Here is a 16,579-nt window from a genome sequence, read left to right as displayed (position 1 = left end):
ACTAGTAAGTCTTGGAGGAATCTGTAGAAGGTAACCTGAAGACCATTGTTCTAAGAAAATATCGAAAAAAATAACACATCACCTTACCTGGAAAAGCAGCAAATCTTTCGAAAACCTATTATTTCATAGAAAAAAAAAACAGGAAAAAAGTTACTATTACAAAATGTGAAACCAGTTTATCTAACAAATGAGGTGTCTTTATGTCTCATTAATTTTTTTTTTTCTTTTGAGAGAGCGAGAGTGCACATGGGGGCAAACACAGCTTGCGGGGCTGGTGAGTGGGAGGGAAGGGCAGAAAGAGAGTGGGGGAGAATCTTAAGCATGTTCCACACCCAGGATGGAGTCTGACGTGGGGCTTATCTCACAACCCTGAGATCATGACCTGAGCTGAAATCAAGACTCAGATGCTTAACCGACTGAGCCACCCAGGTACCCCTGTTTTATTGGCATTTACATGTAAAATTAGGAAAAAAGCTAGCAGCTTTTTTATGGGGCCTGTGACCATTTTCTCTGCTTCACAAGTCCTTGTGTGTGGGGGGTCAGACGGGTTCCAAATTGGGTGGCCCTTTATTTCTCCAGCTACCTATATAGTTCCATTCACGGACCTATAACAATCAATAAAGTGCCACCTGCCCCCAAGTACTTGCTTAAAATACTGCTTTGCAGCCATAAAGAAATTCTCCCAGTTGAAATCAGAATGCAATAGGTTTAAATACTTCATAAATGCTTCAATGTTATGAAGCGAACCGGTGTCTATTTATCGTACCAAAGTATAGGCAGATTTTCCTTTAAATATTTGAGATTCTGTCTACAGTGCCCCTGTTATATTCATTCAAATTATTCTGATAGTCTAAAACAATGAAGCCTCTAAACTGGTGGAATGTTGCCAGAGGATTTCAACAGAGTTTGAAGGCGACCTAACCAAAAGGCATAGTTTAACTTGGCTTAGGGAATGAATGGGCTCCTTATCAGAGCAGCTGAAGGCTGTCCATAATGAACAGCATCTGCCAACATTCACAGGGCCTCATACAGAACAGACAGGCCCTCCAGCCCTGCAGGCAGCAACCTCCAGCTTCTGGCACCTTAAGATCCACCTGACCTCAACAAAAAGACAGCCCAGACCTATCACTGGACTGATACATTCTAGTGATACTAGCAGGACCACAGGGCAATGGCTAATTAATGTTAATTATCTAGAACAATTCTGTTCACATTAGCATAGAGGCTTCAAATTAGCCAATTATCATAAAAACTATAAAACACTGGTTATGGAGAGAAGGTTCTATTAGTAATTCCTGATTTTAAAGTCTCTCTTGTGTTATTATTTTTAAGGGGCATGAACATGATCGGTTAACCTCCCTTTTTATCTGTTGCATTCTTGATTTAATTCAGCGTGAATACTTCTGTATCAAGAGTATTAAATTTGTTCTATGGCGATTTCGGGTTGTTTCCTTACATTTTGAACACATTTCCCTCACGAACATGTACAAAACCAAACCGAATCACACAAGTCCAGAGGAAGTTTCATTAAATAAATTTATTTGTTAAAATAATTTAACTCCAAATACAACTGTTGAATTTGCATTGAGTTATAACTACAATTCATGTTTTAATCGAAATGTCAAGGTTTAACAACTGACATTGTTACAAAACAATAAACTGTTGTTCAATTTTAAATGGTCAGTTGTATTAGAGCTCAACAATTAACTGTGAACTATATCTCTGGGAAACCCCAAATCAATAATGATAAGTCTGTTTCCAAAACCCACTGCAGTCATTCTTGAAACCCTGATCAAGATTTAATAGATGCACAATGACACATTAATTAAAAAGAAAGAAAGAAAGAAAAAGACCCCCACAGTCTTTTAACATTTGATTGGCAAAGGAGACAAGTAAAGCTGAACAGTGCAAACACAAGACTAGTGAGAACAACAACTCAAAAACAGAACAAACCAACAAGAAAACCAATGGCAACAAACAATGCACACTTTTCACATTCAGACAGACGCGGACAACATTCCCACTGGAAAACTCCTGAAAACAAACGGCAGACATCCTTAGGCAACATTTCCTTATAAAGAAAAGCAAGTATCAGTAGTTTTACCACAGAAAAGTGATGGCAACTCCTAAGCGCTTAGTCAAAAGCTCAGTTCTAACTCTACAAACCAAAGGAGAAAATCATCAAAGCACCTTTCAATAGTTTAAGGAAGATTTTATGTCATGCTTTTGATCAATACTGGCTTGTTTGGTGTAAATGGAACGAAAGGAAAAGGCATCAGTTACCATCACTATCACAGCTTAAAAAACAACTCCCCACCCCCCAAGAAAAGATGCATCATAAAAGGAAAAAGAAAAAACTTCTAAAAAACGCTGCCTTTGTCGGAAGTGAAACAAGACAAAATGAAAACAGAAGAAAAGCTTATCACGAACAGCTAAAGAAAAAGTGGGTCTTTGGATCAAACCATAACATTTTTTAAGGCATGTTAGAAAAAACGTTCACGTAACTAGTTGCTCGTCTGATCAGGGCATAAAACCAACAGCGACGCAAGGTCACCGACTTTTCTCTGTAACCACTGTGACGTCATGTCACTTGACCCTCCTGTTCTTTAGCTTGTTAGTAACATCTCCACAAACGCATTCCTTCAAACCCAGTTATATTCCTACCCGATGAAACACCAACAGGAAGAGCACAAGAGGGTTCCCATGTTTCTGGGGATCTTTGAGGCTCTGTCACTAAGCACGAAGGGCTGTGTAGAAACACTGATCAGGCAGCCAGACAGGTTCTTTGCAACGTCTAGACAGTAAAAGCCCGCCTTCTTGTCTGACACAAATACTTCCGAACGAAAATCGGAAGGGTCAGATAATCTTTTCCACTTTAAGTTTTTGACATTCCTTTCTTATGAACTTCTTTTTCCTGTCTGCATAGCAATCCATAATGTAAAACTGTAGTCCTTTAGATGTTTTTAATACGTAATCTTAGTTGTCATAAATTGCTGTTAAATATGGAATTCTAAAAAAAAAACCATTCTGAGAAGTTAGAGGCTTCAAATCTCAGCCGATTCACTAGCAATATTTCTATTCTGTGGACAAATCATACTTCTTGAATCTCAGATTTCTCTAAATGTTTTGAGTTGAATCAACTGTGACATACAGAGCTTGGATCCAAGAAAACAGGTTGGAACTTTCTGTCCTGTAAACGAGGTGCTTCCCCATTGGGGGTTGTAAGAAAACACTATGCTGAAGAATGCAAATATTCACAATTCAAAGCATCTTTCATAATCACGGCCTGGTTGTATCCACGAATCTGTTTTCTCATCTGTGAAAAGTACGATCTACCTTTCTGCTATCCTCTAACCTCAATGCCAGTTTACTAAACACTTGGGGGCCAGCAATGATTTCCATAATGTGTAAAAAAAAAAAAAAAACCCACAAAAATAATTTAAAAGGAAAAAAAATGCTTGTGATACACTATATCCTGCAGTACGGAGTCGGAGTATAGGCAATTATCTCTGACTTGTGCCAAATTCTTAGGAACAATAAACACACATGCACACACAAACACACACTCTTCGCTCAGGTACACACGTTAAGACCAGAGGTTACTTGCACAAGTGTGTGAAGCCAACAGAAGGTGAGGCAAGGACGTGGATCGCAGGCTCAGTGACAGTGCAGTTCCCAAGGCCAAATTTCTCTCCAGAGGATTAAGCTCAAGGTACGCTCTTCAGCATTTACGACTCTGAAATTGGTTGAAAACCCTTCTATGCTTGATTGTAAAAACTTAGGAATAGGTTTTTCCTGTGCCATTAGTCATGCAAATGATAACTACTTCAGGGCTATGAAAACCAAAAGTGTCAGAGCTCAGAGCACCTTTTCAAAACAAAATACTTACTCTAGCTTTATTGGCCACTTCAGCAATCAGGGCAAAATTGTTATAAGAAAATCTTTATATAATTCACCAGGAAAATTAAAGATAAAAGGTTTTTTTATGGTTTTTTTTTTTTTTTGGGTCCCTTGCCTTCCACCCTATAATTTATGTTCTACTTTTAAACCCAAATTATTTCACATGGTTATTCAATTTTTAGGTGCCTGCTGTAAAGCTCTGCTACAGGAAACTTGATTTTGAAAGCAGGTTAGCCAAGAATCACACCACAACCATAGCCCTTAAAGGCAAGAAGGAATTTGCTGCTTTGACGAATGTAAAAATGCAAGATATTTGTACTGTCCCGTGAGGTCTCTGCAAATGGGAACGTGTGGATGCAACATGGCTTCATTTTCCTTACACGATGGTACTAGTTCATCGACCAGAACACATCTTGCGAGTAAGGCTAGGCAATCTTCCCATGACAGTTGCTTCCTTCTTGTTCAGTAAAGTGATTAAGAACACCCCTGCTTTGGGAACAGAGGGTGGGCTCGGGGTTTTAATGGGGATCAAAACCTCGTGAGAGCCTCCATCTTCCGCGGCCAAGCAGGTGGTTTTTACACATTCTAAAGCCAGACTCTGTTGTTCTACACGACCTGTTCTGACTTCTGCTCTGTCAAGGACTGATGCGCGGGTTAGTTCTGCATCACAAATTAGGATAACATCTACAATTAAGCATCAATTTTGAGAAACGGGAATATGTCAGCTGAGAGAAGATTCGCTCCCTGTAATGCTGTGGGCAGGCAAACTGTTATCTTACTTGACGGGATACGTTGGTTAGAAGCACTATCTCCAGTCCTGAAATTCAGTACTCTCCTAGGAAAATATTTCTCCTTAATTTTTTTTTTTTTAAAGAAGACAAAATATTTTAACTGTGAGCGGTCATAGGGATTCTTCCGGTTTCTCTCTCATGGTTATTTTTCAATTTATACAATAGTTGCTTCTGTCAACCCAGCGACAATGCCATCACGGCTTCTGGAGGCGATCACCCTGTAGATCGACTGGCTATGCCTTAAAGGTGCAGGTGCACACAGGAGACGGAGGACCGTGGTGAAGACCGGAGTTCCTGAACCCAAATGTTACTCAGAGATATCAACTGACAATCACTGCTCAATGCTGAATGGGGGGGTGTTTCACTGTGGATTCACACCACACATCCCGCACGCTCCGCAGTCAGGCAGACAAGGCGTGTGTCACCTGTGTGTCCTGTCCAGGACAGCCGTGTTCGAATGCTATTGTATGTTACATGCAGAACAGCACGGGTCGTCTTTGTCGGGCTGTGCCGCATAGTTCATCTGCCTCACGATTTCTGCGAAGAGTTCATCTACCATTGTTTTGCTCTTGGCGGAAGTCTCCATAAAGGGGCAGCCCCACTCTTCCGCGAGGGCTCTGCCTTCATTAGATGACACTTCTCTCTCACTTTCCAGGTCCACCTTGTTCCCCACCAAGATGACTGGCACTTTCTCATACCTGAAAGACAGTATGAAAGTGTGGAAGTTATTAGCAGGAAGTTCAGTGGCTAAACCACATTTTCTCTTTTTTCGTTCTATTCTACTACACATTATTCCCTTTCGTTGAGTGAAAAATTATTTGCTTCACTTGGCTAGACATCTACCTGAGGGCATTCAGAAGCAGAAGTGGATCGTAAATGGGTTTTCTGAAAATGAGGTTAATTCATCAATTATACATCTTTTAAAAATCAATTTACCTTTCCAGATATATTTGGAAAATTATTCTCAGAATCTCAGAATAAGTCCTGTTAGGTGGATTAATTTTAATTTTTTTCGTTCTAAGAGATGCTTACTCAAAATTCAGTTGATGAGGTAATAGCTCTACTGAGTAAACAAACAATTCATGATTGTCAGCAGTTTACTCTGTTCCATAGACATACTGGTCACGTGCAAATAGTTCCTGAATGTGAAAAAAGATAGGAGAAATCATTAGGAGGGAAACTATCAAATAAAACTATACTCTATGCCTTTATAAAACTGTTCTAGATTGGCCAGTTGAAAGATCATCACGAAAATCCTTTTCAGCCTGATATTTCAATCATTATTTCAATCATTATTTCAATCATTATTGAATCATTATGAAATAATGAAATCATTATTTCAATCATTAGCTTTATTTGATGTTGTCTCTTCTTTTCCTTCCTGAACAGAATGGGTGGATCATAGACAGGAGGTTTGTGTCGCCTTCCTCCCCGTCAGAAGTAGAAACCTAAGCCCCCCCGGGATTGTATCTAAGAGTTCTGGCCTGATGTGGATGGAACCAGAGGGTATTATGCTGAGTGAAATAAGTCAATCAGAAAAAGACAATTATCATATGATCTCCCTGATATGAGAAGTTGAGAGGCAACAGTGGGGGACTTGGGGGGTAAGAAAAGAACAAATGTAACAAGATGGGATCAGGAGGGAGACAAACCATAAGAGACTCTTAATCTCACAAAACAAACTGAGGGTTGCCAGAGGGGAAGGGGGTAGGAAGAGTGGGGTGGGGTTATGGACATTGGGGAGGGTATGTGCTATGGTGAGTGCTATGAAGTGTGTAAACCTCGCGATTCACAGACCTGTACCCCTGGGGCTAATAATACATTATATGTTAACAAAAAAGTAGAAAATTATTTAAAAAAAAAAAAAAGTTCGGGCCTTTGGGAGGTGATGAGGTCATGAATGGGACTGGTGCCCTTTTGTACCTAGAAGAGATAGGAGAGTACTCCTTTGTTCCTACTGCTGTGTGAGGACATAGCACAAAGATGAGTCTATGAACTAGGGACACGGACCCTCATTGGACCTGGAATCTGCCAGAAGCTTGGTCTTGGACTTCCGGCCTCCAGAACCATGAGAAATGAATTCCTGCTCTTTAAGCCACACGGTCTATGGTATTTTTGTTTTAGAGCCAGACAAACATAAGGTGACTGTGAGTTATGACATGAAAAGGATCGACTAATAAAGATAAGAAACGATATGAAAGGTTAAAACCGCAAGAAGAAAGGCCCTCCACCATTTTGGTACCTAAAGATGATTCTCTTTACGATGCTCACTCCCCGTTTAAAAATACATGGTGCTACGCTGCACGTTTATTTAGTATTTTTGTTTACATTTGTTGTAAGAAACGTTGCTAATATATTTTCAAAAAGCTATCGTTTTTACTCAAACGCCACTTTACAAGCTTGTGATTTCACAGTATAAATCAATGCATGCCAGTGTGTGTGTGTACTGTCCCCTAAGCAGAGTGCATCTCTAATTTATAAAGGAAGCAAACTGCAAAATTGCACACCAGTGAAAACAAACGTGACTGGACACAGCGAATCGGCTGGAAAACCATCAGGTGGTCGAGACTCAGAGTTTTATTTTTTTTTTATCATTCAGGAAACTGACTGAGGACCGGTGGTTAGGATTAGTGAGAATATTTGCACAACTCTACCATCCTGCTCAAACGGGTTTCTCCCCTCACTCTAACTTGTAAAGCAAACTGTATTTCCGACAAAGGCTCACTTTCTTCTTGGGCACTAGATGGAACGGAGAGCGGTTTCAACAAGAGGGCACGCTCCACGCAGCGTGCCACGTAGCAATCTGGAACATAAAAACAACTGAAATGTGTGGGGATAAAAGTATCGACAGTTAATCTACAGCTTGGGTATCATTTGTGCAGGAAATGGATTTGGACAATTCCCATTCCTATCAGTGACTTTGTATGAATTTACGAGGCATCGGCTGTGCCTTCGTCCTACGGAAGCAGCTCTGAAACAGGACACAAGAGTCTTTCGCACCTTCCAGGACTCTTACCTACAAACAGCTCTGCGTAGCCTGTGGCCTTGGGAAGGACAAATGGCAGCAAGAGGAAGCCACGTTACAGACCCCATGTGTCAGCCACTCTGCACACAAGCCCTCCCGACCCGCTGTGCAGAGAAGCCTGGTAGGAGCTCCCAGCGCCATTCCTAGCAGGACAATGTCACTCCCCTATTTGACTTGTAAAGATGTAACTGCGTTTCATTTTTCTCAGGAGTACAGATGCCACAGTATGTTTGACAACACTTGGTTTGGCAGTGAGGTTAACACAGATATTAATATAATTCGGTCAATGTATTGGTTGAATTTCATTAGGTTAAAAGTTAATTTCAACCTCTGTTCACAAGACTTCACAAAACAGTGATAAGACAACCCTTTCTGTTATGAGGTAAGCAATACATATTTTAGAGAATATTTTTTAGTTTAAATATAGTAATAAATCATGTTTTATATGTAAAGAAGCATTTCTTACACTCATTAAAAAAACCACAAATAGGGGTGCCTGGGTGGCTCAGTGGGTTAAAGCCTCTGCCTTCAGCTCAGTTCATGATCTCAGGGTCCTGGGATCGAGCCCCACATCAGGCTCTCTGCTCGGAGGGGAGCCTGCTTCCCCTCTCTCTCTCTGCCTGCCTGTCTACTTGTGATCTCTGTCAAATAAATAAATAAAATCTTTAAAAAGAAAAACACAAAAAACCCACACAAATATGTGGGTTTTCAAAATTCGTAAAAATACCAAATCGTTAACAGTTGTATGATACACGGTTTGAATCAAGAATCTTAATGTTCCCAAAAGATTCTCCAAAGGTAAACCAGAACACTGCGAACATAGGTCCGTATGTAACGGCATCTAATGACTGTCACATGAAGGCGGCAACTTAGTATCAGGGAGCCAGTCCATTATATCGCTGTTCGAATAAGTCAGTGGTCTTTTCTAAGAGCCAATACGCTAAAAATGCTAGAGAGATCCAGACTGATATCCTCAGAAGACTTTCAAAGACTAAATAAGGTCTTCGGGGAAAGGTATTATGTACATTCCAGAAGAGCAGACGGTGAGAAATTTTTGTCTCTTTCTGTTAACATGAAAATATGATACCGGAGAAGAGATTCTAAAGCAGGATTTGGAGGCTCAGCTTCCAGCCCTGCTGCGGAGACTGCGAGACTGGGGAAACCATTCACTCTCCTCACCTGCATTTCCCTTGCTTGTCAGTAAAGGAGGAGTAAGAGTGTCTGTTCCCACTCACCGCGCGGGCTGCTCTGAAGCTCACGAGACACCCTCGAAACGCGTGAGTGCTTCATCCCTGCAGGGCCGTGCTTCTCTCCCCTCCTCCCCTTGATCCGAGACCACTGCTTCTCCCTTGGTCTCAACGAGAGAAGCTGATGGGGGTGAGGAGCTCCTGGGGACACACGGGCAGAACAGACTGACCCGGAGTCACAGAAGGAAGCAGCCACCTGCCACCTGCTACCAGCCTTCCCCGTCTCTGGACCGCATGCCGAGCATGAGGGTAACCGGGGACAAACAAAGCAGGAAAGCCTTCTCCAAATACGGGTACCAGTAGGGGAAGGGATCGTAAGCCTTTGGGTTGGGATGAGAGAATGGGTCCCACATGTGGGGTGAGATTTAAGAAACCTGGACCCACATGAAGGCAGGCAGGTGAGAAGGCAAAGGGAAAGCAGCAGAGCCTTGTGTTGACGGAGTAGAGGAGGTGGTGGAGGAACCGTCCCCACTGGCTGGCGCCAAACAGTGTCCTAAAACACCAGCAAATGACACCAGGCCAGGACTCAGTCCCAGAACTGCTTCCAACTAGCTCTGTGAGTTTAGAAAATTAACTTCATCTCATGGTTCTCCAGTTTCTTGAACCATAACGTGAGCTGGACTAGGTCATGTCTAAGGGGCTCTGGAGCTAAAAATCAGAACCTAGTGGACTACTCCTATAATTACCCCACGTCATTCACCCAGCGATTGCTGAGAGCTCAGCACTCTTCTCACCACGACCCCGACAGGCCGATCTCTACAAGGGATGTGAAATGCACAGCAGGACTAAGGCCAAAATATAGGGGAAACCTCAGATCTCGTTGGGGACAAGACCAAGCAGTAGAGGCTTCCAACTCTACCAGTGGAGCGGCTCTGGCCAGCGAGCTGGGACTCTGGGACCTCAGCTGTGGGACAGTCTGAGCCACGGGACTGCGGAAGGCCCTACTGAAAGCCGGCTGCAGCAGCGTCAAGAACTGGCAAGAAACAATCAAGGCATCATATACTGATGCATCCCCTTAACACACGATTATTTGATAACAGCCTACTACGTGCCAGATGCTGTTCAAGACACTTAAGATACATCGAATGAGCGAAACAAAGATCTTTGCCCTCACAGTGATGACAATCTAGCCAAAGAGACAGACATCTGACAATAAACAAGAGTAAATAATTCCTGAAAGGGGTCAAGTGCAGTGGAGGAAGGAAAATGTAGGTCCGGGCGGGGACTGGGGCACAGGTGCAATTTAAAATTAGATGATCAGTGTAAGCCTCGGGAAGGTGGGAGCGAAGACGTGATGGGAGTCGGGAGTTTGCCGAGTGGCTGCTGGGAAAGCACATTCCAGAACGACCTTGAGCAGACAGTGTGGAAGCTGGGGAAGGGGTGCGCGTGGGGGTTCAGGGACTAGCACACGACCTGCAGGGTCCACCCGTATCCCCTCCCACAGCTCCTGTGGCCCGAAACCCTCTACTGCAGGGAACTAGCTCACTGGAAGCTAAAGAGAACTTGGGAATCTGGGTGGCAGAAGCGGCCTCGGAAGACAAATGGGACTTTTACGACAGGGTCAACTCTATTATTTAGGAAGCCGAGATGGTGGGATAGCAGGTCACAGCAGTCCCTTTTGTTCCATGTTCTGGATTTGTTAACAGTCCTACAGGTCACCTTTGATCCCCCGCCCCAAACTGCCCCTAATCCCCCCCTCCCCCACGTCTAACTAACATCATTTGGGAGTGAAACTGAAGATGCAAAATTCTAACAAATATTCAGTGGCCATATTGCTGTTAACCTGGTCATGAGGATAAGCACCTTGTCCACGTCTTAAACATCAGCTGCTTTCTCCTGAACAGGAGCAGATCTTCCTTGACATTTCCTTTACGAGCACAACCAGGGGTACGGTTATGCGGCTCAAGTAATCTTATTTTTGTCTAAAGGCTGCAGACCAATGCGTTTTACCAACATGCTTTTTCATATGTTTAATTGTATTCACGAGCAGGATTATGTAACATACTGATAAATAAAACCGTTTTTTTTTTTATATTTTTAAAAAAGATTTTATTTATTTATTTGACAGAGAGAGATCACAAGTAGCCAGAGAGGCAGGCAGAGAGAGAGGAAGGGAAGCAGGCTCCCCACAGAGCAGAGAGCCTGATGCGGGGCTCGATCCCAGGACCCTGGGATCATGACCTGAGCTGAAGGCAGAGGCTTCTCAGGGAGGCAACTCTGTAGACAGTTTGAAACATTTGATGCTTTCCCATGGTCCTTATGTTTTCTCCTTTTTTGGTGTTTGGTAACTGCCCTGATACGTTGTGTATGTGTGTACGTACCTCTCATTTGTGTTTGTGTCGAAACTTGGCCAATCACCAAAAGTACTTGAGAATGAACAAATACTGATCCCCAGGCCATACTCCAGAGCTACTGAATCTGAATCCGTGGGGTCAGGACCCGCAAAGAGCCTATTAAAAATACGTATCTGTATGCGTTAGCTCTGAAGACTAATGGTGAGGTTCAGCAGGGTTGTGAAATCACTGGCCTAATCTGCTGCTTTGTGACCCCAAATAATATCGTACTTGTACAGTTGACGGTTTCCTACTGTGGCCAGTCCAGAATCAATTCCTCCTTCCCTTCACTGCTTCAGCAGTGAGAAGCTGCAGACAGAAAGCACTCACGTCAGCCCCTTTAACTGTCTTTGCGGGGTGCTGTACTGTCACGTAGTCAAAGAAGGTCATGTTTCATGTGAATTTTATCATGCTTTCTTCTTATCATGCTTATTATCAGGCTTTTTTCTTCTATCATGCTTTTTCACAAGCAGGTTAAAGCATAATTCTCTCTGTATTCAGGGATGAACATCAGAAAGAGTTTTATAGGTCCCCTTCTTCAACCTTCTACCCGAGTTAAAAATCGCATCTATTGAGCAAGTCTCAAGGCAAAATGTCAAACCACTCAATGCTCCGATCCCTTCCATGACAACCCCACCAAATGGTTATATTTGAACATCATTAGTGATGCGGAACTCCCATCTCAAACAACCCGTTCTGTCCTTTGTCAGCTCTGTGAAACGTTAGTGTTAAGAGTCAATGTTAAAAACTTTACCCCGATCATGAGCCGTCATCTGGGCCATCTTGGCCCTTCTGAGAGGTTCTGGCTCTTTTACCCGTTGAATATAGAAATCTTTCCTTTTCTCCAAAAGGAAAATAGCTTTTCTTTCCCCTCTCCCTGGTCAGACTCAGCAAGCACCGCTGACCCTGAACAATGCGGGAAGTGGGCCGCTGACCGCATAGAACTTCTAGCTCTTCCAAAGCCATGAGCCTACTGTTGACTGGAAGCCGTACCGAGGACCTAAACAGTTGTTTAACACGCATCTTGTCTATGTATTATATGCCATCTCCGTACAATAGAGTAAGCCAGAGAAAAGAAAATGTTAAGGAAATCATAAAAAAGAAAATGCATTTATAGAACTACACTGCCTTGAAAAAAATCTGCATATAAGTGGACCCATATGGTTCAAACCTGTGTTATTCAAGGGTGAACCATAATACATAATGACAAAAATCTCTAGCAATATTTAAACAGGTAAAGAGGAAAATGAAAAACGTTTTTAGTCGCATCTCCATGAGAACAATTTATTTTGGTCGACAGCCTTCCAGACTATCTTCCTATATGAATCTATATAAACATAGATATAAATTCTTGTAAAAGGCAATTATACAAAGTATATTCGGTAGCTTCAATGTTCACTGATATCATAGAAAATTTCTACTTCAACAAATGATATACATTTTATTAAGGACTAAGAAGTATTACATTCTATAGGTTCTATACTACAGCTATATTACAATTTAATTATTCCTTCCCTATTAGTACATACGAAGGGCTCCCATGCCCCATTTTTATTTTTAACTAACGCAAACAGCCATCTGATGAACTACGCCGAGAAGTGTGATTTCTGTCTCAACGGTATACATACGTGTGTATGGCATAATCTTTGAACCACAAAAATCCTATTTCTAAGTTAGCACATCAGACTGTTGTGTACACACACACAGTCTTAACGGACACCCCCAAATTTGGGGTTGTCAGTGCTTAATAATGCTTAAATTAAGAGTGCCTATTTCCCCGCCCTTGGGGTTGATATTTTTCATCTTTCTATAAAGTACTATGGCAGTCCTGAAGAAAAAGGATTGTCTTTGGCTAGGGGGTGATGGCTCCTACCACATCTTGCGAGCACGAAACATCAACGCTTCTCGTAAGGATGGAAAACATGAGCTAAGTAAGGCTGCTCTCTTCCTTTAGACTGACTTTTTCTGAAGTGACTAAATATTTCATCTTTAAAAGGGCATTTCTGGTAATTCAGTTTGAATAATGAAAGGAAACCACAATCCTCCTCTCTGACTTTCTCTTGGTTTCAGAATGCATGCTGAAGAAGAACCGAGAGAAATGTGTAAATGTGATAAAAAAAAAAAAAATGAAGCAAGGAGAGTAACAAGATATCCAAAGCTATCGGGGATACTCCATACCAAGGTGAATGAAGATAATCTGCTTTCCAGGAAATCAAGAGCCCACACTGTATGAGAAGAATGGATTCCTAATAGTTTGTGAGGGACCAACCCATCATGACAAGGCAACTCAGGCATTTTGAATGTATTAAAAAGCCATTTGAGGGAGAAAATACTTTTACATCTGATAAAGACACATCTGATAAGGGATTATAACCCAAAATATATACAAAGAAGTCTTGAAACTCAACAAAAGGAAACAAACAACCCAATAAAAAAACGAGCCTAAGACCTTAACAGACACCTCATCAAAGAAGATACTCAGATGGCAGATGAGCGTATAAAAAGATGCTCCACCATCATCTGTCATCAGGGAGATGCAAATCAGAACAACAATGAATACCGCCACACAGCTATGAGAGTGGCCCAAATCCAGAACATTGCCGCCACCAAATATGCGGGCGAGGACATGAAGCAACAGGAACTCTCATTCACTCCTGGTGAGAATGTGAGCTGTTAAAACCACTCTGTTGGTTTCCTAGAAAACGACACATACTCTTATCATACAATCCAGCAATCCTTAGTGTTTACCAAAGGAACTGAAAACTTACGTCACACAAAAACCTGCACGTGGATGTCTGCAGCAACTTTACTCCTAACTGCTGAAACCTGGAAGCAAGCAAGGTGTCCTTCGGTAGGTGAACGGATAGACTGTGGTCTATCCAGAAAATGGAATTTCATTCAGCATTAAAAAGAAATGAGCTATCAAGCCGTGAAAAGACAGGGAGGAATCCTAAACGCACATCACTAAGTGAAAGAAACCAATCTCAAAGGGCTACATACTGTATGATTTCACCTATATGACATTCTGGAAAATGTGAAACTATGGAGACAGTTAAAAGATCAGTTGTTGCCAGGAATTGGGATGGGGGGAGGGAAAGGACAAATAGGTGGGACAGAGTACTTTCAGGGCAGTGAAAATACTCTGTAGGATACCATAATGATGGATGCAGTAACTAAGCATCTGACTCCACAGAATGTACAACACCAAGAGTAGACTCGAAGGTAAGAGTAAACTCTGATTATGATGTATCAACGTAGGTTTATCAATTGTAACAAATGTACCACTCTGGTGGGAGCTGCTGAAAAAGGGGGAGGCTACGCATGTGTGGGGTCCGGGGTTATATGGGAAATCTCTGTTTTTCCTTCTCTTTTCTCTCTGCCCACTTTGCCAGGAAGATGGCCACAGCCTGGAGTACTGTGTAGCAGAGCAAAAGGTTACTAGCCAACTTTATCTAATTAACATTTATAGAACACTCCACTCAACAAAAGCGAAATACATTCTTCCCAAAGTGTGGGGAACATCCACTTGAATGACCATATTCGGGCTACAAAAATCGTAACAAATATCAAAGAATGGAAAGGATGCAAAATATGTTCTCAGACTGTAATAGAATGAAATTAAAAATCAGTAACGGAAAGATATTAGAAAATCTACAAATATTTGGAAACTGAACCATCCACTTCTAAATAACCCATGGGTCAAAGAAGACATCACAAGGAAAACTAGGAAGAAAATGAAAATATGACACACTAAAATGTGTGGGATACAGTTAAAGCAGGTCAAGAGAAAAAGCATAGCCCCTCCTCAAGGGCTAGCACTAGCTTTCCACTGTTAACCGTATCACACCTAAACCCTCTGTTTAGTTCTTCAGCTAGCGAACTCCTGCCCTTTATATCTAATTCAACCTTACTTCCTACAACTTTCCAGAGAGAATCTTCTGCTCTAAATTCTGTTTCCTTGGTCATGGCGGTCATTTGACTATAGTGGCCCCCACCAAATTATTATTATTATTATTTTTTAAAGATTTTATTTATTTATTTGACAGAGAGAGATCATAAGTAGGCAGAGAGGCAGACAGAGAGAGTGAGAGGGAAGCAGGCTCCCTGCTGAGCAGAGAGCCCGATGTGGGACTCGATCCCAGGACCCTGAGATCATGACCTGAGCCGAAGGTAGCAGCTTAAACCACTGAGCCACCCAGGCGCCCCGTTATTATTTTTATTATCTTTTAATTTTTTCAAGTTTTTATTTAAATTCCAGTCAGTTCACATACAGTGTAATACTAGTTTCGGGTGCAGAATTTAGGAGTTCATCAGTTCCCACCAATCAGATTCTAACTACCATTCAAAGCTCAGGTCAAATTTCATCTCTTTTAATAAAAATCTTCTCTTATGTTTGTAACAAATTAGCTCATTTGTCTGAATTCTTATTTACACTTCATATCATTAAGAATTTGGGATGCAGAGACTTTCATTAATATATCTCTTGAGTATCCACGAGGCATTGTGTGAGGGACTGGGGCACGGAGACAAGTGAGGTCCCTGAAATTTATATTCAAGTTGGAGGGAACACTACAGACAGACAGACAACATAACTAAAGATGGTGATGGCTGTTAGAAAGAAAACCAACCCTGACTATTATGTAGTAACTTGGGCAGGTCAAAATTAAGTCCATGGGGTGATCAAAGAAGGCATTTCCCGGAAGACAGAAATTTAAGCGCAAGCTTGAGGATTTGGAACGAACCATGGGGAAAACCAGGAATTAAACATTTTAGACAGAAGAGAATGTGAAAATATAGGCAGCAGGAAAGAAGCAGGCTTATTTAGGAACAAACAGGAGGCTGGTATGGTTACATCATAAAGAGCAAAAGGAAAGAGCTGAAGGATGAAAAGGACCGATGGCCACTCTTCAAAGAACAGGAGAAAACCACTGAAGGCTTTTCCACAGGGAAGTTACAAGGCATGTGTGTGAAGGGATGGGTGTGGCCGACATACCGAGAATGGGTTTTGGGGGCACAAGAGTAGCAGGATGACAGGACACACCTGCAGTGTTCTAGGCATGAGACAAACAAGGACTAAAACTGGGATGACGGCAATGACAGTGGAAAGAACTTAAGATGTAAAATATATTTGGAGTTTGTACCAACAAAACATACTAACAAACCCGATCAAAGACACAGAGCAGGCAGGAGTTTTGACCCCCCCCCCCCCCAAAAAAAAGAGAGAGAGAGATGGAGAATTCAGAAATGATTCATAGGTATTTCTATAAGTATAGTTTTAATCTC

General features: G+C 41.9%; 1 protein-coding gene across 1 annotated transcript in view; it reads right to left on the bottom strand.

Annotated features, from left to right (window-relative positions):
• Nucleotides 1–1,522: 1,522 nt before the first annotated feature.
• The window catches only part of RAP2A (RAP2A, member of RAS oncogene family), a 36,309-nt gene continuing 21,252 nt past the window's right edge, over nt 1,523–16,579 (bottom strand). Inside the window, exon 2 of the mRNA XM_045978387.1 lies at nt 1,523–5,389. Coding sequence (XP_045834343.1) covers nt 5,152–5,389 — 238 coding nt within the window. The 3' untranslated portion in view covers nt 1,523–5,151. The remainder of the gene's footprint in view (nt 5,390–16,579) is intronic.

The sequence above is a fragment of the Meles meles genome, chromosome 14, assembly GCF_922984935.1.
Source record: "Meles meles chromosome 14, mMelMel3.1 paternal haplotype, whole genome shotgun sequence".
NCBI classification, from domain to species: Eukaryota; Metazoa; Chordata; class Mammalia; order Carnivora; family Mustelidae; genus Meles; species Meles meles.
Note: the sequence above shows the minus strand (reverse complement) of the source record. Positions and strands in the feature narration are given on the sequence as shown.